The sequence below is a fragment of the Etheostoma spectabile genome, chromosome 3, assembly GCF_008692095.1.
Source record: "Etheostoma spectabile isolate EspeVRDwgs_2016 chromosome 3, UIUC_Espe_1.0, whole genome shotgun sequence".
NCBI lineage: Eukaryota > Metazoa > Chordata > Actinopteri > Perciformes > Percidae > Etheostoma > Etheostoma spectabile.
The window spans coordinates 33,397,478-33,419,871 of record NC_045735.1 but is presented as its reverse complement, the minus strand read 5'-3'; the positions used below and the strand labels follow the sequence as shown (position 1 = coordinate 33,419,871).

At 40.1% G+C, this 22,394-nt stretch overlaps 1 protein-coding gene across 2 annotated transcripts in view; it reads right to left on the bottom strand.

Annotated features, from left to right (window-relative positions):
* Positions 1 to 1,560: 1,560 nt before the first annotated feature.
* The window catches only part of LOC116674227 (Na(+)/H(+) exchange regulatory cofactor NHE-RF3), a 44,222-nt gene continuing 23,388 nt past the window's right edge, over positions 1,561 to 22,394 (bottom strand). Inside the window, exons 5-11 of one of the 2 annotated variants that reach the window (XM_032506834.1) lie at positions 18,226 to 18,297; positions 17,289 to 17,421; positions 8,490 to 8,626; positions 8,191 to 8,398; positions 4,956 to 5,152; positions 4,641 to 4,814; positions 1,561 to 3,459 (exon numbers count right to left, since the gene is read on the bottom strand). In XM_032506834.1, the coding sequence (XP_032362725.1) occupies positions 3,427 to 3,459; positions 4,641 to 4,814; positions 4,956 to 5,152; positions 8,191 to 8,398; positions 8,490 to 8,626; positions 17,289 to 17,421; positions 18,226 to 18,297 (954 nt within the window). In that variant the 3' untranslated portion in view covers positions 1,561 to 3,426. Of the gene's footprint in view, positions 3,460 to 4,640; positions 4,860 to 4,955; positions 5,153 to 8,190; positions 8,399 to 8,489; positions 8,627 to 17,288; positions 17,422 to 18,225; positions 18,298 to 22,394 lie in introns of both variants that reach the window. The other variant, XM_032506824.1, reaches the window with a different exon arrangement.

Below are 22,394 nucleotides of genomic sequence, written 5' to 3'. Positions count from 1 at the left end.
TTCCTTTAACCTTTTTCTTTGAATAGAGAGAGCCATCTAGTTCTAGTTCTAGATCAGAAAATTAAGAAAATGGTTCACAAAGCTTCATTTGGCCATCACTACAAAACAGAACATGCAACGCAAGAGCCTTGTTTAGAATTTCATAACGGCAGAAGCCTTTAATAGTTTTTAGCGTCACCTGGAAATGTCTATCATTGTAACTTATTTACATTGTTTGTATGATTTTTATTGTTTCTTTATTTGCTTGTATTTTCTGTACTTGCAGTGCTTCTTTTCGCGTGATTGTGTTTATTTTAGTTTCATCTTATTTTAGGTCTTTTCCTACATTTTTTCCTGTATTTTAGTCTCAGTTCAATGCATTAAACTCTCGGCCACTATGTTATTGCCCAAAAGTATTAAATTACTTGGATGTTACTCTAGTGCTATGAGTACATGGGTTGCCCTCCAACAGACTTTGATGTTCCTTCTCCCTGATGAGTCTCATTACTTGATTTCTGTCACGTTGCCATAGTTTAACATAACATAGATCACTCCAACCCATTATAAAAAAACACGTTCAACGCAGACAACTCTGACACAAAGGAGACAATAAAAAAAGAGGCATGCTGGTGTCTATTGGAAACTGAACAGGAATTTTCTCAGGAATGAACACAGCTCGCAGTGGTACACGTCACTCTTCCTCCCTATGCCTGTATGAACTCTTTGTGTAGATATAATAGTTTCCTATATTTTATTTTGTGTTGGAAATACGTACTTGAATCAAATGATGCTCATTTTGAAGAATTATAGAGTAATAACTGACAAACTTGTGTAAGAAATAACCACAACTTTGCAACTACTGGTATATTTGGATTCACATTATTTGCTGTCCTTTACTATGTTTGTATACTTGATGTTTTAATAAGATGCATTGTAATTTGAATAAAACTTGCAGTACAACACAGTACATAATGTATCTATTAAACTCTGCGTTTGAGCACTGTAAATCAAAGTTATTGACTAGATATCAGTTGTCATTTTGGAAAGTGTTAGATCTACCCAAAAGGTTCAATATGAAAAATAATGGTGAAAACATTAAATGTGATATTTAAAGAATGCCAAAAATGCATTGTTGTCCATACTTCTCAAAATGTGAAGATTGAAGATAACCTGAAAGATATCATCTTGTGTCTTGATTATTATTTAATTATTAGTTTGGGATTGATTTTCCTACTAAAGTCTTTCTGAATATTGTTCCCAGACTGTCCAGATGCCAAAATCCACGTTAAGATTTAAGTTGACCAGCCTACCTTGTTGGTGCACGATAACCAATCATAATTTGTTTTCTGCTCAGGTCCGACACAGACTTATTCTCTCTCACATATAGACCTATGAGCAATCATTATTCTTAATTAATCTAACTTGCCTCTCTTTGGACTTGAGGAAACTGGGAGAACCCTTTTGGTTTCAGGTGTGAGTGCCAACAACAGACTTTGGCACATGTCCACCCCAAAATAAAACCAATCTGTTGCCACTCACAGAACACAAAAAAGTAGCTGATAAGAAGGGTCAAAATTTGCCACGAAAACCTTTAATATGAATGAATACATCCAGACACAGTGAATCATTTAACATAGAGAGCATAATTAACAAGTATTTAAAAATGTACATTTGTAGATGGTGCTAAACATTTTAAAGGACACATATATACTGTTTTAAGGTACTTGTATTTTGTGTTTCTAATGAAACGTGTTTACGTGCTTTAATTTTCAAAAACACTTTATTTTTTTTCATACTGCCTATGGCTGCCATACCTGTCTTCCCCCTCTCTCTGAGACACACTGTTTGAGTGCCTGTCTCTTTAAAAAGCCCAGTCTGCCCTAATTTGTCAGGGTTTCCGCATCTCCGGAGTCTCTGAATCTGTGCTCTGCTAGTCTATATCAACGACATTCCACTTATGGGATTGTTCTAGGGGCGGCTGTGGCTCTGTGGTAGAGCAGTTGCCTGCCAATCGGAAGGTTGGTGGTTTGATCCCCTGCCCTGCAGTCATTGTCGAAGTGTCCTTGGGCAAGACACTGAACCCCGAGTTGCCCCCGGTGCTGCGCATCGGAGCGTGAATGTGTATGAATGTTTATCTGATGAGCAGGTGGCACCTTGTACGGCAGCCCCGGCCACATTGTATGAATGTGTGTGAATGGTGAATGTTTCCTGTAGATGTAAAAGCGCTTTGAGCAGTTGTTAAGACTGGAAAAGCGCTATATAAATACAGCACATTTACATTCTAGTGCCACAGGAAATTCCGCCATATGCATGTCTATTTGCCAATGTCCGTTTCCTTCTGCTTTCTTTGTGTTGGCAATCTAAATTCCAGTGGATTTCTGAGGACTATGGTTAACTGCTCCTCAGATCTCTGCAGGCTAAATCCAGACAGCCTAGCTAGACTATCTGTCCAATCTTAGTTATCTCTTTCATGACTATAACAACTTTTGAATGTACATGTTCCACCAAAACAATGTCCCTCCTGAGGCTTTTTTGCAGCAGCTCCGTGTGGAGCTTATTGCCGCCCATGACGATTGTGATTGGTTTAAAGAAATACCAATAAACCAGCTCTGTGGAAGGTCTGGCAATGCGAGACAAGTGCTTTGCTGTTGCTGCCTCTGTACAGTCCATTCCAGCAGGACACTGACTGCAGTGGGAGAAGCAGGACTTTGTCCCGTGACAAATCACCAATAAATACGCCTAAACTATAAACACAACCGTACATGTTCCAGCAGGAATGTGACTAAATCTTCAGAGAAAATAACATCGGCAGCCAAGATCAGATATTTCCCTGGCGTTATAGCATGTGGCTACATTTAGCAGTGTATGTAATGTAATGTAACACTGACCATATATCGAAACCCAGCTCGGTATGAAATGATATGGAGCCGGGAGTAGAAAGAAATGTTCAGAACAGTGGGAAAGCTGAGGTTTTGCCTAAAAGGAAACTATTTGAAATGTGTTACCTCACTATTTAAAGCTTTGGCCACGTTTAACATGAATATCTGAGATGGTAACATTGTAGAAAATACAGAAAAGCATAATAGGTCTCCTTTAAAGCTATTTCAAAGCTCATATTATACAGTAAGCCGCACAAAAAATGATGACCATTGTTTATAATTAACAAAAAAATATACATTTTGATTCAACCAAGTTTAACCAAGGTTAAAAAAAAGTTTGTGTGACCTTATCATACTGTAGATTTGGCAGAGCACCCAGTGCCAACACCTGGTCCCAGAAGACAAGTACACAGAGATGATTTTGTTGACTGATTTGGATAAAATCTAATGACCAAGCAATAACATACCTTAATCCCCAAGTATCTAACCTTAGTCTGCTGTAAAATCATTTGCTGCTATGACTTGAGCTCTTTGTCTTCCCTTTTCTGTTGATGTCTGTTCATTTTGATCACAAGAAAGCATCACATGTTCTCTCTGACAGCTGAAAAACAAAAAACAAGGTGAAAATTCTCATTTAATTAGAATAACCAAAGCTCCTCTAATGAGGGACCATGCATGCCACAGCCTGGGCTGTGACTGTAGTTTTCTGTGTGTTCCCTCTCCCCCTGTCTGTGTGTGAGTGGGCGTTCCTTGGGCGTGGAAGAGATCAGGACTGCACACCCATTTCTCATCTGTTAATCCTCCGATTAATTGATATAAAGACTTCAGGCAGGCTTCCTGTAAGTCAAGGCTTGTTCATTCATTCTTTAGCTCACATATTCAGTTTGGCGTTCACAGCAGCCTGGTGCAGAGAGACCATTGAGAGACTGCAGAGAAATATGTGCCTTATGGGCGTCGCCGAGCACGTTCTCACGTTATTACAGGGTGAATATTGCCAGCCCCCATCCATTGGGCGTAGTACTCCGGCCGAGGTCCTCTGCTGCATCTTTACTATGTGGATACTCAGGCTTCCTTGTGAATGTTTTGATATGAGTCATCCAGTGTTAAGGACTGCCTCTGGCGATCAGTAAGGATGAAATAAAACGTAAGTTGCTAATGAAACTATAGTTCTAGGAATCCTGGATGACTGCCAGAGTTCTCAGAGGTCACTCTGAATCCGGCGAACCCCCGAGAGGATTCTGCAGGAATGAGCTACGGATGACACCGGAACTTAATACGTTGGCTAGGCTAGGGTCACCCCAAGGTCACAGATGACTTTGTTGATATAAATACTCAACCTGCACAAGCACAATACGGAATATATTAAGTGTTAAGCACTGGCCTGGATTCATAGAACCGTAGTTACATTTGTAACTTTCGTTATTCTCAATTATTATAACATTCATTGCATAATGGTTATGCTTTATGACAGCTGCTCTGGTGCTATTGAGAACTTTGCTAATGCTGCTGAGAACTTTACTAATGCAACACAGTTAGTCATGAAAAAAAGACAGTTGCGGTTTGACTAACAAATAGTGGAGTAAGTAGAGGTATTGGTATGCAAACAGTGGATAAAGAATCATGTCTACGTCTATGTTTATAAAGATAAACCAGGTGAATGCACAGCATTACAAATTATTATTTTAGTTTAAGTTGTGAATCTACAGTTACATGTATCTGGTGGGGTACAGTATTTCTGCCAGTGTCACAGTGCAGAAGACATAATGACTAGTAGGATCATACCAGTGTGGTTAAAGTTCCTGACTGATCCGGGGAACAGTTTGAGTGGAAACCAGAACTTGTCTCCTCTATGTCCTGAAAATACATTGCGGGATATGTCAGACATCCATTTCCATCTCTCAGAGGGGTTTCACTCTGGTTCTTGGTGCAGTTGGAGACAGTCAGCTGCATGTCATCCTGGAGTGTACTTTTGTCATGGAACAACACAGGAGAGATACCTAACTGTAGGAAAACAACAGAAGCAGTTGAAGGCAAGTTCTTATAAAGTATTAGTATGAGTCTAACTTTAGTTGTGTGAACTTATTAACATAACTGTACCTCTCTGTAAAAGTCTCTTCCTCGTATAGATATAGAGGTGAGGATGACTTCATCACCACTCTGTCTAATCTTTTTGACGATGTCCTCATGCTCCATAGACTCAACAGGTTTCCCATTCACAGCTAGCAGCAGGTCTCCATCCTCCATACCTGACACCTCAGCTGGACTTCCCATATCGACCTCCCTCAGCACATGAACTGGAAGACATAATAGAAGTTTAGAGATCATCTGATTTTTCAGGAATGCTCCCCCATGTTCCCCATGATTTTCACGTTTCACAACTTAACTCATTGTTTGAGTGTGATGGAAGCAGCAAGATCAAATGAAATGCAGAAAAACTAGCCTATGCATTTGTTACTTTGAGGCTAGACTATTGTAATTGTGCATTTAATCTAATTATGAATGTTTCCAGTTTCAAGCTTTGTACTTGGGATGTACAGTACGGGCATTCATCACCCTGTGAAGAGAAAGACATCCCCTTCATTGTCTATAATACAGACAGGGTTTGTAATTGGTATGCATTCTAGTTACAATATGAGAAGGCTGTTAAACATTTTTCAGTCATACAATTAGCAGAAATTGGCCACTATGAAATAAGTCTAGATGCAGAAAAAACCTCTAAGCACTTGCACTTTAACAAATTGCTGTAGTTTCTACAGTAAAATTTTACAGTTACTTCTTCTTCTGATATTTTACAAAGTTCAGCTGTATCGCAATGCATTGTGGGTCCAAAATAATTTCACTAGCTGAAAGCATTGTCCACTGTATCATAATGTTAAATTACATGCAAGTTGCGTTCTGACTGTAAATTATGCATATACTGTACTGTTAATACTGCGTTGCACAAGACGGTTTGAAAGAAGAGCATCTGACAGCTGAAGAAGAGGAGCAACCGTCGCAGCGCGCTACTTTTCAATAACGTAAGTTGAATCTAAATTTAAAGTTAAGTGATAATGTTACATTGTGACTAACGTTAGACATTGTTAGCTAGCTAGGTTGTGACAAGGACCTCACAGACCTCAGTGAGTGACTGTAATTTCATATTATTTTAGCTACAGTAAGTCATAGACCTAGCTAGTCGTCAGCACAAGCTCAGGTTGCATGTTTTCCTTTGAAAACATTAAGTGAAGCTAAAGCTAGCTAGCGTTGGCCTACATTCATTATCATTATCCGTATCTCCTGAAGTATGGGGACTGCCCCATCTGTATTCTGAATAGTTAAATAAATAAATAAATAATTCTATTGGACAGAAAGCCTATAACGTTAGTCCGATGTCCCTGTACCCTGAAAACAAAAGCTGTTTGCTTTGAATGCTTGTTGCGACAACACTGTTAAGTCCAGTGACTTTCCAGACTCCCTTGAGATATTGCTTAATTTAACAGATAAATAATAACACAATGTAACATCATAATAAGATAATAATAATACAATCATAGAGTAATTGTAACGCTTTGTATGACTCTTTCAGAAATACTTGTAATGTCAACTGAAATTCAACTTCTACAGCTCTTCTGCAAAAAGTAAGTTACATAACGTTAGACAAGGTGGGCTTTTGATTTGGGGATGCTATGGGCTTTTCGGTCCAGTGGAAAGTTTTTTGAACGTATTAGCAGATAGGTTGAGTCATTGTTGATATTATTAGACACTAACTGATGTTATACTAGACATTCATGAACGTTGGTTGCGGAGTTCTAAGTTACACAACCTTGTCGGTAACCAAAAGTAACGCTAATATAACATTACATATGTTCTGCAATTTTGCATTATCTAGTTACAGGTGCAGAGGGAAACCATGATAAGTGGGCGCCATCTGAAGGCAACTGTTTAGAAATGTAGACCACATTGGACCAGGTCCAGATCCAAAACCATTATATCTAGACTCAAATCATAACGAAAGTATCCCAGTGAGGTTACAGATTCTTAAAAGCACAGTTCGAGATTTGTTAAAACTTTATTCAATTTGTGAAAATGCAGTAAAGGGAGATTTCCCTTTTTCATATGTAGACCATATTGAACCAGGTCCAAATCCAAAATCTGTATATCTAGACATTTGGTCTAGACAAAGTTGGACAGAATTACCCAAGAGAGGCTACAGATTCTTAAAAAACGTTTCAAATTTTTGAAAATGTCTTAAAAGGAGATTCTGTTTTTGTTTAGTTTTTTTCATACGTAGGTCCAGGTCCAGACCCAAAACCACTATAGCTAGACGTATCAAACCTGAATTAAATTATCCCAGAGAGGCTATTGAGTGTAAAAACACAATTTCAGGTTACATACAACACACTAAGTGAATTATTCCTTCAATGCATTTTAAAAGCAGGTTTTGGATCTGAACCTGGTCCAATGTGGTCTACATATGAAAAAGGACAGGGAAATCTCCTTTTCTTGCACTTTCACAAATAGAATAAAGCTTTCACAAATGTGAAACTGTGTTTTTAAGACTCTTTAGCCTCTCAAGGATAATGTAGTCCATATTTGTCTACTGTGGTCAATCGGAAGCTAACTTCAGGTTTAAGTTTCCCTTAAATTTCCCCTTAACTGCAGAATCAGAAGAAGAATTGGATGCCAACTTCAGCATCGTACAGTGAACACAATTTTCAGGTAAAGTTAAAACATTTGTAAGTTATGTGATCAAGTCTGCTGTGTATTCATTTTCTATGTTAAAAAATATTATTTTTTTGCCTATAACTAATAACGTAATGGCAATAATGTATTTGTTTGCTCTTACTTAATGTCCAGATGTATGTCTTAGTAAACTAAATTTTAACTGTGGGAACCTAGTGTTAAAGTATATAGAGAATTGAATTTTGCGTGAGAATATTTTGTTTGTTTTCAATGTAATTCAATTTCCTAATATTACAATCAGTTTCAAGTTTATTGGAATTCAGTTCCAAACTAATATTCAATTTCAAATTATGCTTTGCAGACTGTTTTTGAAATTATGATTCAGATTCAGTTTTTTAATTTAATTACTGTATATACTGTATGTCAAGGAATTAAAGTTAAAATATAAATAATTCAAATTCAATTTCTAGTGACACATGAAGACTTAAAATGATGCTTTCGATAGCTCAGTTTTCACTTTCTTTGTGTAATCTAAGCTATATGTTATATCAGTTTACAAAGCACCATTTGTCTTCATAATATGGTGATCTGGCTCTACAAGGTGAGTGCATAAATATGTGTCTGTGTATGAATGTGATTTTTGTCATGTGACCATCAATGCATCTTTAACCTATGCGTTGATTGCCCGCCAACTTCTCTTGTCTCAGCAGAAAGCCGTATCCATCACGTCCTTTAACCAGATGCATGGTTTTGGCAGTGTGGGGTAGGCCACAGCATTGGGCCACCATAGGGAGGATGGGCATCTTCCTTCTGACATAGCAACTCTCACTCTCACGGTCAATGACAAGCACCGTCACTGAGTCACCACTCTTCTTCACCTGAGAACCAAACACTGCAGGAGTCACACAAACATGTTCAGTCTAACAAACACACACGCATGAGATCTGACTGAGGATACTGGATACATACAGTTCTGTTGAGAGTGGAGTGTGTGAGCGTTGAGACCATGGCTCCATTGATCCAGATCAATTTGTCTCCAGTGCATACACCAGCTTTCTCTGCTGGACCATCAGTCATTGTGCTCACAGTATACTGGCCCTTCTGACCTGGTGACACATAGTTACTATTATCATAATGATAACCATCATTATCAGTATGTGTACTGTATGTGGAATAAAACTCTTGTACTCTGAAACATGAGTTTAAAGAAAAAAGCCTTAGCTGTTTATCAATCAATTAGGCTACCTGCTAATGTGATGTGGAAGAAAAAAAATAGGTTGCAATGGGGATTTACATGGTACAATAACAGCATTTGAAAATATGAAAGTATTTGGCAATACACATTACTATACATACATTATTAGTAGGTGTGGATTCAAGTCATGACTTGGAATTGAATCAGACTCGAGTCACAAATTTGATGACTTTAGATTCTACTTGAGAATTTCAGGAAAGACTTGCAAATTAATAATAATAATAAATTGAATTTATATAGCGCTTTTCATTAACTCAAAGCCGCTTTAAACTTGGACTTCAACACCAATGACTCGTGACTTCACATGGACTTGAGCCTTTTGACTTGAAGACTTGATACCTTTACCCAAACATAAAAGATTAAACAGAATGTTGTAAAACGTGCTTTACAAATTGATTTCCATTCCCTAAATCAAATAAGGCTATTAAAGGTGCTCTAAGCGATGTCACTTGTGTTTTAGGCTACAACACTTGTTGTCACATTACAGCAATCATCTCCTTACTATCCGCGAGCTGCCTGTCCCCAGATCACACTGAAAAAAACGCGTTCTCTGTAGACAGCCCATGGTCTACAAACGGCAACCAAAACAAACTGCCCACCTGCACCACGAAGCATCCACAAACAGTGTTCCAGCCAATAACCGACAAGAAGGATTTGGGGGTGGGGGTGTTAGTGCGTGGAAGCACAGAAGGAAGGGGGACGGGATGAGGAGGAGGGAGAGGCGAGCTAGTCTTGTTTTGTTTGAAAATACTTACACCCAACATCGCTAAGAGCGCCTTTAATTCCCAGAAAGTGGATACTTTGTGAACGCATCATTTCTGGAGAAAAGCATGAAGAGGTAAAGTTATGTCATCGAGTGCCAGTTTGAAATGATGACAGCAAAGATAATTTTGTTTGCGTATGAAGATTTTACTATCTAACAATTAATATGCAATTACTTTCCACTGCACTTTAATTCGGATAGCTTCTGCCCAAACTTTATTTGTACTACCTTAAATCATTGTTAGACTGCTCATTTTAGCCTAACTTATATCTATCTGTAAAGATTTGGTCTATAATAATAGCCGCCTGTATATATATTCATAGTACATATTCACCTGTAAACTCTCACTAAAAAATTCTGTTTATAATAGTATACATTTCCATATTTATTCACTTAAGCACTTATGAAACCATTGTATATATCCTGCACTTACTGCAATTGCACTTCTGGTTAGACCCAAACTGCATTTCGGTGCCTTGTACCTGTACATGTGTAATGACAATAAAGTTGAATCTAATCTAATCTAATCTAATCAGGATTACTATCTAGAATCTGTGCCCTACTGTTTATTTTCTGAGAGAGCGGTACATCTGCAATTCAATCTAGTGCGGAAGTCCAAGATGCTCCCACATCTACGATATCAAATCTTTCCTGCCATAATCCATAAAACTGTAGAACAATTCACAGCAGTGTGTAAAATAACTATACTGAACAAAATTGTAAATGCATTTTTGTTTTTGCCCCCAATTTTCAGGAGCTGATTTTTCTATGTACGCCTTATTTCTCTCAAATACTGTTCACAAATCAGTTTTAATCAATGTTAGTGAGCACTTCCCATTTGCAGAGATAATCCATCCACCTCACAGGTGTGGCATATCAATATGCTGATTAGACAGCAAGATTATTGCACAGGTGTGCCTTAGGCTGGCCACAATAAAAGGCCCCTCTAAAATGTGCAGTTTTATCACAGCACAATGCCACAGATGTCCCAAGTTTTGAGGGAGTGTGCAACTGGCATGAAGACTGCAGGAATGTCAACCAGAGCTGTTGCCCGTGAATTGTATGTTCATTTGTATGTACTGGGGCGGCTGTGGCTCAGTGGTAGGGCGGTTGCCTGCCAATCGGAAGGTTGGTAGTTCGAATCCTGCCCCTGCAGTCATTGTCGAAGTGTCCTTGGGCTGCGCATCGGAGTGTGAATGCGTGTGAGTGTTTATCTGATGAGCAGGTGGCACCTTGTACGGCAACCCCGGCCACAGTGTATGAATTTGTGTGAATGGTGAATGTTTCCTGTAGATGTAAAAGTGCTTTGAGCAGTTGTTAAGACTGGAAAAGCGCTATATAAACATAACTTCTCTTTATCTCTATCATAACTTGTCTGCAAAGGCATTGCAGAGAATTTGGCAGTAATTTCTGCATAGACTGTCAGAAACCGTCTCAGGGAAGCTCATCTGCACATCGCAGTTTGACCGACAAATGCCCACATTCAATGGCGTCTGGCACTTGAAGAGGTGTTCCTTTCACAGATGAATCCCGGTTTACACTGTACAGAGCAAATGGCAGACAGTGTGTATGGCGTTGTGTGGGTGAACGGTTTGCTGATGTCAACATTGTGGATCGAGTGGCCCATGGTGGAGGTTATGGTACGGCAAGCATATGTTATGGACAACGAACACTGGTGCATTTTATTGATGGCATTTTGAATGCACAGAGATATTGTGACGAGATCCTGAAGCCCAGTGTTGTGCCATTCATCCACAACTATCACCTCATGTTGTAACATAATGCATGGCCCCTTGTTGCAGGGATCTGGGCCCCATTTAGAAAGCAGGTTTAGTGAAAACTGAGTTTGTTAACCCTGAGATGAGGGAAACTTTGGGTTTTCTGTTTCAGAAAGCGAGGTAACTTCCCCTGAGTCAGGTACTATAGTAACTGAACCTGCAAACATACGTTTATAAACAAACCTACACAGTTTTTTCTCTGCATGAATAAAAAAAAACAGGGTTGGTTTATTAACTAGGTAGACTATAACATGTTTTTTTCCTAAAAGCTCGGCATTTCCTTGTGTTAACAATCTTGTTGATGAAAAAGCTGCTTTACTTCGCAGGGTGTTATATGTCGGTAGATGGTATTGAAGCCCTGACATTTTAATTTTCAGATAACTTATTATTTGAGCGGTATCATTTTTCTTCCCAGTCTGGAATGCACCCTATAGGCTACGTTACCTCATATCAATAATGTCACCCATCTTGGAAAAGCTCTCCCAGCAGATTATTTGTAAAACATTAATTACTTGCAAACAACAGTTTTCTTTACAACATTGGTGATACGTAGCATATTAGTAAAGCCACTGTAAATCACCGTCAGAAGAATGTGACTCACTCTGAAACGTGTTTTAAAACGTTTTTGTAGAGTTCTCTGGACAAAAACCAGTAAGAGACATTAAAAAGAAGTTCCACAGTAGGCAATTTTGCAGGTAAATGATGTAAACCCTTTGGAATAAAAGATTAATCTTTTAATGATGGTGCTATAGATGGTGCACAAATTGATTCAAAATGGCGCCGCAGATGGCCGCCTCTGAACTACGCTCCATTATGCTTTTCATGTTTTTGTTTATTTTGTCTGTTTTCTGCCAACATTCTCTGGTAACATTTACCAGAGATGAGCTCTTAAATATTGGACTTTCAACTCCTCATATTTTTCCATCGCTATTTTCCGAACCTGGAACTCTTTCGGAGTCATTAATTGGAGGCGCAGCAGCTCTCTATGGGATCCACCGGAGACGCCGGAGGAGGAAGCGTGCTGGTGCGCTTGTTAAATTGAGGCAGCGGGGCTTTCGCACTGCGCTCCACTCTATCCACCTGGCGAATGTCCGCTCTCTGGCCAACAAAATGGATGAACTGCTGCTCCTCAACAGAACTAACTCGGACTTCTGCAGATCTGCCGCCCTCTGCTTTACCGAATCCTGGCTCACTCCGTGCATCCCGGACAGCGCACTTCTCCTCCCGGGATTCAATCTTTACCGGGCGGACCGCGTACTGGAGCTCACGGAAAAAACAAAGGGAGGCGGACTCTGTCTCTACATTAACGAAGGTTGGTGTACAGATGTTACAGTTCTGGAAAAATCATGCAGCCCCCACTTAGAGTCACTATTCATAAACTGCAAACCATTTTATACACCGCGGGAGTTTTCCTCGTTAATTCTGGTTGCCGTTTACATCCCACCTCAGGCTTGTGTCAGTGAGGCGTTACTGCACCTGGCCGACCAGATAAGTAACGTGGAGAAAAGACATCCTGACTCCCTGATCATTGTTCTTGGGGACTTCAACAAAGCAATCCTCAGCCACGAACTCCCAAAGTATAGACAGCATATTAATTGTCCCACCAGGGACACTAATATACTGGACCACTGCTATACTACATTAAAGGACTCCTATCGCTCTGTCCCACGTGCAGCCTTGGGACTCTCTGATCATTGTCTGGTTCATCTTGTCCCGACGTACAGGCAGAAACTAAAATCTGTTAAACCTGTTGTAAAGAGGGTGAAAAGATGGACCAACGAGTCAAAGTTGGATTAACAGCCCTGCTTTGACTGTACTGATTGGAGTGTTTTTGAGGCTGCAGCCACTGATCTGGACGAACTAACTGACACTGTTACATCTTACATCAGCTTTTGTGAGGACATGTGTGTGTCGACAAAAACCTTCTGCACATACAACAACCAAAAACCCTGGTTCACAGCCAGACTCAGGCAGCTCCGTCAGTCAAAAGAAGAGGCCTTCAGAAGTGGGGACAGAGTCCTGTATAACTACGCCAGGAACACACTGACCAAAGAGATCAAAGTAGCTAAGAGGAGCTATGCTAAAATTCTGGAAAACAACAACTTTTCAAACAACGTTCCTCGGTCAGTGTGGAGAGGCCTGCAGACTCTCACTAACTACAGGAGACCATCCCCCAACACTGCTGGTTCTCAACGACTGGCTGACGAGCTGAACAGCTTTTACTGTAGGTTTGAAAAGACCACAGTCACACCCCTCCCCCACACCAACTCACCAACTCACACTTCAGTCAGTCACCTTCCCCCACCTGTACACTGTCACCTCCCCCCCTTTGACCTCTCACCTGTACTCACGATCTGTGAAGTGGATGTGCGCCAGCTCTTCCAGAGGCAGAAGACCAGAAAGGCTCCTGGCCCAGACGGTGTGTCACCATCCTGCCTGAAAATCTGTGCTGACCAGCTGGCCCCCATCTTCACTCAGATCTTCAACAGATCTCTGGAGCTATCTGAAGTTCCCTCCTGCTTCAAACGCTCCACAATCATCCCAGTCCCCAAAAAACCCTCCATCTCTGGACTAAATGACTTCAGGCCTGTCGCCCTGACATCTGTAGTCATGAAGTCCTTTGAAAGACTGGTGTTGGCCCACCTGAAGGACATCACAGTCCCCTTGCTGGACGCCCTGCAGTTTGCCTACAGGGCTAAAAGGTCGGTGGATGATGCAGTCAACTTGGGACTGCATTACATCCTGCAACACCTCGACTCTCCAGGGGCTTCTGCAAGGATCCTGTTCGTGGACTTCAGCTCGGCGTTCAACACCATCATCCCAGACATCCTCAGGTCCAAACTCTCCCAGCTCACTGTGCCAGCCTCCACTTGTCAGTGGGTCACAAACTTCCTGACTGACAGGAGTCAGCAGGTGAGGCTGGGGAACATCACATCCAGCACACGGACTATTAGCACTGGCGCCCCCCAGGGGTGTGTGCTCTCCCCACTGCTTTTCTTCCTCTAGTCTACACCAATGACTGCAGCTCAGGAGACCCATCTGTTAAACTTCTGAAGTTCGCTGACGACACAACCATCATCCCTGTCGGCCTACAGACGGGAGGTGGATCAGCTGGTTCTCTGGTGCAGTCAGAACAACCTTGAGCTCAACACGCTCAAAACTGTGGAGATGACCGTGGACTTCAGGAAGAGACCCCCCACTCTTCCCCCCATCACCATACTCAACAGCCCTGTGTCTGCTGTGGAATCCTTCAGGTTTCTGGGATCTTCTATATCCCAGGACCTGAGGTGGGAGCCCAACACAGACACCATCATCAAAAAGGCCCAGCAGAGGATGTACTTCCTGCGCCAGCTCAGGAAGCTCAACCTTCCTAAGGAGCTGCTGATCCACTTTTACCCAACCATAGTCCAGTCGGTCCTCTGCACGTCCATCACTGTCTGGTTTGGATCTGCCACCAAAAAGGACAGGAGCAGACTACAACGGACAGTTAGGACTGCAGAAAAGATCATCGGTGCCATTGGTTAGTTCATGACTTATACTTTTCTAGAGTCAGGAAACGGGCAGGAATCATCACTGCAGACCCATCTCACCCCGGACATAACCTGTTCCAGCTTCTCCCCTCTGGTAGGCGCTACAGAGCACTGTACGCCAAAACCAACAGATTCAGGAACAGTTTCTACCCACAAGCCATCTCTCTGATGAACAGCTGACTTCTTACCGTCAGTGTCAGGTTCAATTCTGGTCAATAAGCCAGTAAATAAGCCAGTCTCTACAGCACCTGTTCACTGGTTCCACTTAATATTCCACTTATTTAGTATTATTCATCATTCTCATATCTTACTTATTATTTACTGATGTCTCTTACTGTTTTGTGTCCAGGGAACTCAATCAATGAGGAAATGGCAAAAATAGCGCTCTATCAGAGGGAGGAGACTAAGACAAACCCTTTCTTGAGAAGAAAACCTGCTCCCGACCAGGTTAGGTTAAAAGTTTAAGTTACCTCTCTTTCTGAAATGGGCTGGAGTTGCCCCTCTCTATCAGATTTAATAACCTCCCTTTCTAAAACCCAGAGTTTCCTTCATCTCAGGGTTAACAAACTCAGGGTTTTCACTAATCCTGTGATTGTCTGCCCCATCCTGATGTGTTTCACTTGCTCCTGAGCCCTCGTATTACCTGTCCCTTGTGTCACCATTGTTACCTTGTGTAGTTAGTCTATGTGTTGTCTTTGTCTGTTATCAGATCATTGTATGGTTTTGGGTGTTTGTGTGTGGAGTCTACCCCTTTGTCTTGGTGTTCCAGTTTTTGTAATTCCAGTTCTTTTGGATTCCTCTACGTTTTGGAACTATTTTGTGTCTGCTGTCTGCAGGAATCCTTTTGTTGTTTTGCTTTAAAAAAAAAAATTAAATCGTCAAGCTCCCCACTGCCTGCTGTCTCTGTATTTCTTGGTCTGCCAGTTTCCCCCAACTTTAACCTTACTCTTTTCATTCCTCTACAAAAATTTGTAGGCGTTCTGGTATTTTGATCTTTTCTTAAGTTACTTAATTGTATTGTTTTTTTATCTTATGCATTTTCTGTATGGGTGTAAGTGAGTATGTGTGCCCTTGTAACTTGGTGCTGTAACATTAATTAACCAGTTTGGGATAAAGTCTATCTATCTATTGGGCCTCTTCATTTTTTTGATCATTCTATTTTTAGAGACAGAAATTAAGCAGAATGACCACTGCTTTGACTGGTTTAATCTTTGCTAAAATGCTGGAAGTCTCATTAAGTCCAAAATGATAAAAGAGATATTTGCACACTTAGACCTATCAATCTCGATCTGACAGACCTTTATCGGAGCATACCTCTCAATATTGGATAAGCAGGCAGAAATAACCGGGCAATTACAGTCCAATCACTGGCAGCAACAACAACAGAAGCTGTACGTGCCCCTTCTATGATTGCTAGTCACTTGGAATATGCAAAACATATCACATGTAAGCCGTCTGAGGAATTTAACATGGAACACATTTCTATTAGTGATAAAAACAAAACTGTAAAAACAAAAACAAACTAGTGAATTCCGGCTCAAAAGCACAACTCATCAATGTTCCTTCACATTGTAGGAATTACAGTTGAAATACCAATGCAGCTAAAATATCTTGCCACTTCTACTCCGCTACATTTCAGAGAGAAATAGTGTACTTTTTACACCACTACATTAATCTTACATTAAGACAGCTTTAGTTACTTTTAATTTTCAAATTAACATAGTTTGGATCATTATCAGTTTTTAAAATGTGATGATATTTCTGCATTGAGTACTTTTACTTCAACGCATTTTACTGATACATACTTTTACTTCATATTTTCAATGCAGGAATTTTATTTGTAACAGTATTTTTACAGTGTGGGTTTAGTTGTTTACTGTTCTTTTGTAAAGAATCTATATATACTTCTTCCACCACTAATTTAGAATCTTAAATGCTGCCCTGTCCAATGTTGACACACACACCTTAAACACCTCTAAAGTTTGACAGTTTGTGGTTTACATGCTGGAAATATTTCTTGGAAACTTGAAGCTTCATAGTGTCATCACAGTGAGATTGTCAAGTGTGCTACAGAAATAAAAACAAAAACATGTGCTCATCAAATGACAGATGGATTTAAAAGAACAAGTAAACTATCATCTTTTTTTTTTTTACAGTTTGGGGTGAGGCCTCCATAATTCCAGCTTTTAACTGAACATAATATCAACTTTAACACAAATCCAGCCTCAGGACCTTTTCATGCCAGGTGCTTCTATAGAGCAAGGGGGAATTAAGACAAATTACTGGAAGGAAATTAATCAGTAATGGTAAATGGATCGTCACAACATCTGCTGACATTTATGCTGATAAGCTCGCTTGTGAAATAGTTTTTTGTTTTGTCTTCAGACAAGCTGTAAATGAGTTGTAACATTCTGTCAAACAATGACAACACTTTGTTGGTACCTTCCACTGAGACAATGGTTATCCCCAGGCCATGTACCGGGTGTCTGTTGATGTGACACAGTCTGGGTCTCGACCAGCGGTCCCCTTTGGAGGCCTTGGCCAGCATCTGCAGGTCCACGCCAAGAGATAGGGACTGGAGAAGAGAGACACTTAGTAGGATTCAACTCGGAAGAATGAATCAGAGAAGTGACAATATACAGATTAACTCACATCACTGATATTTGTGTTTACTTTGGTAATTCAATTTAATTAAGTGTACAAAACAAAAATCTGGAAGTGTAAGCCCTGGGCCATGATTCATACAAAGTTAAGGCATGCCATATTTGTTATAGTATTAATACAGTGTTATGATATTACTCTAGGTCTTTCAAGTTTTGATAAGGGTCAGAACTGACAGAACTGATATAACATGACACATGAGGGGGGCGTGTTTGCGTGATGCTGATTTAATCCAGCCCAAAAGGAGGAAGACAGAAGCAAGAACCCTACAGGCCACATACGGAGACAAACATTTTGGACAACAAAGATGTTTTATTAAAGAGATGTTTTGTTGTTTCCCCTCCCACACAACTTTTTGTAAATACACCTTTTAAAAGCTGAATTACAACACGGAGAGCGGGCTTGCAGAGAAGTTATCAAGGGACAGCACAACCCTCTAGAAGTAGGAAAGACATACACTCATGCAGGCCAGTTTAGGAATCACTCTACATTAAATGCATCATGCTGGGAGAGGAAACAATACTATTAATGTTACACGCTAGGTTGGCCTTTAGTAGCTGTGTTACTTGCCTCTACAAACCCAGGTTAGCTTAGCTTTGTAACAATAGTATAATGTCAATTCTCAGTGGTATGTCGCTGCTGATAGACTGCCATATGTCAATTGTGTTTGACTGGGACATAACCCCTCACATACATCATGTTAATCCTCACACGGTACCTGTTCGTACTCTTCCCTCCTCAACACCAGGAGGAACAATTGTAAGCCGCATGACTGGATCTTCCTCACCACCTATCAGGTAATTAGAGAGGCAAATAGAAACACAAATGCTACAGTGAATAAACTCCATTTCATTTTTAGTAAATACAAGTACTTATGTTAACCAATGCGCGTGGTCACTTCTTAAATGTTATTTTATTTATCTGTAACATAAGGAAACATGCAAGCCAAAACCTTTAGATCAGTCCAGTCTGTTTACTTTGAACTAAATTCTAAAGGAAACCAGTGATCAAGCAATTACTAATGGTGTTTTAAGATGGTGTCCGTTTTGTTTCTGTCATAATCTAGCTAACCACAAATAACATGGGACCTCTACTAAAATGTTCACCTGTATGGTGTGTCTCAGCGTAATAATTAAAGTCAACTACTTCTGTAACGTTTAATAGTGTGTAGATGAAAGCTAAGCCCTAGAACAGAGGTGACCACACTTTTTCAGCTAGCGAGGTACTTTTTAAATGACCAAGTCAAAAGGATCTACCTACTTTAAAAATGCAAAAACATATATTTATTTCTACATATATTTATTTATAAATATATTGAACATTACATGTACAATATAAGTTGGTGTACCTTCCATAAATGCATTTACCCATATGCACAATGCAACTGTACATTTGTTTGTCATCACCTCACTCTGATGATTAGCCCTGAATGGAATCAGCCAGGAATGCGTAGTCCGGACAGTAGCTGCTGATAGCCAGCTTCAAGCACATTTCCAAATGATCATCAGTCATGGTGGAACGGTATTTGGATTTAATAATCTTCATGTGGGAAAAAGCTGACTCGCATAAATAAGTGGAGCCGAACAATGCGGTCAAGGAGGTAGCACATTTCCTCATGTTGGGGTACTTTTCCTCTGTCAGCAAGTCCAAAAACTGTCCATGAGCCCCAGACTTGAGCTCAATGTCAGCTTGCAGAGTCAGGATCTCATCCTCCACTCCAGACAAGTTCAGGTGAAACAGTGTTGCAATTTTGATGCAAGTAAATCCACCTCAGCACCTTCCCGAAAAGGGTAGCACATGAATGCTGCGACTGGCTCCAATAATGCAAAGTCTTGAAACCGTTTGTTAAAGTCTGACAGACAGTTTTCAATCTGCTCTGTGTGGCATCCACTGTCAAGTTGCACACACGCCTTCCCTTGTGGTTCTGTTGCATTTTTCGTTTGAACGCATTAACTGAGCTGATCATATTGACCACATTAAGGTCATTCAACACGTTGGTCAGATCGGTTAAAAATGCTAAGTCTAGTAGCCACTGAGCGTCATTTAGCTGGTTGTATTCTGCATGTTTAGATACAAGGAAAAACTCTTTGATCTCTGGACAGAGCTCTCAAAATCTTTGCAGGAATTTCCCTCGACTAAGCCATCTTACGTCCGTGTGTAGCAACAATTCAGTGTGGTCACAGTCCGCCTTCTCCAGATGCACACGGAACAGCCGCCTTTGAAGAGATCTGGCGCGAATAGAACAGGCGATTTGTTGCCACATCCATTATCTCTTTCATGTTGAGCATTTTTGTGCATAACGCTTGTTGGTGTATTATGCAGTGGTAATTGAGGAAGTCGGGGAAGACATCTTCCTCCCTGCATTTGGCAATAAATCCATTCAAGCGGCCAACCATCGCGGGTCTGTGGTAATGGACACCAATTTGCCCACTGGAAGCTGAGTTTTCTCTATAAAGTTTTTGAAAGATTGAAAAATGTCCTCTCCCCGTGTGTGTTCTTTCATGGGCAGTACTGCTAACAGCTCCTCTTTTGGAGTCATATCGGTAAACACCATACGAATAAAAATGCACAACTGGGCTGTGTCACTCACATCTGTAGACTCATCTAATTGCAGTGAGATGCACTCGCAGTCTGCGATATCCCTCCTAAGTTTCTCGGTCACATTCTCGGCCATTGCTTCACAGCGCTGTGTAACTGTACTTCTTGGAAGCTGGAGAGATTTGATTGAAGCTACGTCAGGTTTGTTTTCTTGAAACAACAAATCAGCCGCTTCAACAAATACCTCTTTAATGATCTCTCCATCTTGGAAGGAGATCTTGTGTTTAACAATGATGTGACTCACCCGGAACCATGCTTTGGTGGCAGTCTTTGCTTTCGTGGTAAGCTGTGAGAAAAAGGCCTGCTGTCCAGACAACTGGGATTTTAGTTCTTTCACCTTTCTCCTTCTCAGTTCACTTTTCGGTGGGAATTCAGTGTCGTAGCTTTTATGAACAGTCCGAAAATGCCGCTCCACATTTCCCTTCTTCTGAATAGATAGATGATAGGTAGATTTGCAGATGAGGCAAATGCACTTTGAATAGGACATTGTGAAAAAACAGTCCTCCTCCCATTCTGTATGGAAGTGGTAGGTTTTTGGCTTTTTACTTGGTCCAGCTCCCCCACTCATTTTTATACCTTTTTTTTGGGGTTATTAGAAACAACTTAGCTAGGCTAACTCGTCAACTCGCTAGCTTGCTGGAATTTTGCCGCTGCTGCATGCATCAGAAAAAAAAATCAGATGTTAGACTGGTTGTCCTGTATCTCAATCAAGTGAAAAATAGTACATTGGCATAGTGAGGATGGATAATAGGCTGACATCTTTATTTTTTTAATGCCATGCGATCTACCCCCACTGCCTTTGCGATCGACCAGTATATCGCGATTGACGTAATGAGCACCCCTGCCCTAGAATCACTCCACTAACACAAGCAAGCTGAATAACAGACAGACATTTGCTCAAACAAAGGAAGAAATATGGAGTTATATTTATTTTAGTCTATTGCTCCGTTGCTGATGGAAATTCTGTTGAATTTCACTTATTTAGGGCGGAGATCAGTTGCCTTGGGCATCCTTTGTGTTGGCATTTTAAACTCGGGTCGATTTATGAGGACTAATGGTTAACCTTTTCTCAGATCTCTGCAGGGTAAAAACACTAGCATCAAACACCAGTACAGAAAATACAAAACTTTTCATCTTTACAGGTTGTATAATTTAAGTGACTTTACAATGATCAATATTTTCTATAAGAAGAGTGAAATTATTTTCTTTCCTTTTTATTTTATACAAGTTTTGAGGTTAACAAGAATGAATGAAAATCCTCAGTTTGCTTAACTACAGTAAATAAATATATACATTTTTATTTTGTTTGAAGTAATTTACGTAATTACTGGTAATGTTACAAATTAATGGTACGTAGTAGAAGTTTTACAAATTATTTTTCTCAAATTGAATGTCTTCTCTTGCCATGAACCTACATTGTCTATAAATACAAATGTCTGTTGTGTTCTCATTGCTTACACCTCCATTACTTTGTGAAAAACTGTAAGTGTGCAGTTTTACTATAGAAAAGGAAGCGTTTTTCTCAGACATCTTACCTGGACATATTGGTATCTTTGCTCTTTTACCTGTTCACTGTTTCTCTCAAATTATACAATGTATAACTGTTCCATTCTTATTTGGTAATTCTTTAATTCCAAAAAAGGCATGTTATGCTTTCCCTATATACTGTATATACAGTATGTGTTCACTAACAAGTCTAGAACAGGAAACTGCTGTAAATCTGCTGTAAATCCACAGTGTTGTGCAGGTTGTGTTTAGAGCCATTGGATAAGTGTGGAGAGTTTTGAAAACTGTGTTCAAGCAATGAAATTAAACTAGAGTTTGGTTCAACCGCTGCTGTGCAGACTGTAAGAGTTTTGCACATGTAGCTCCAGTTGTACCCAATGTTGTTTAGCAATCCAAAAATTAGAGATACAACTGATTACACAGGACATGTTATACTATTATCTGACATTTTAGTGACAGGACAATTGGAGAAAATGGACGGAAAAATGATTGTTGTTTTAGCCCTTATACTATGGTCCACACAATTGTTGAACTGTAGCTGGTAAAGGTGGGGCTTAATTATTTTATGTACTGAACGATAGCTTAATGTATAATAATGCATCATAATTTGTTAGTTTATTATGTTTTGTAGTAATCTGAATCTAAAAAGTAACTAGACCTGTCAAATAAAGTGTACTCCACTTTATACAAGAGAAGAGATCTGAGATGTAGTGTAGCAGTAGTTTGAAGTAGCAGAAAATTGAAATACTGAAAGTACCTCAAAAGTGTTTAGTACTAGTTTGA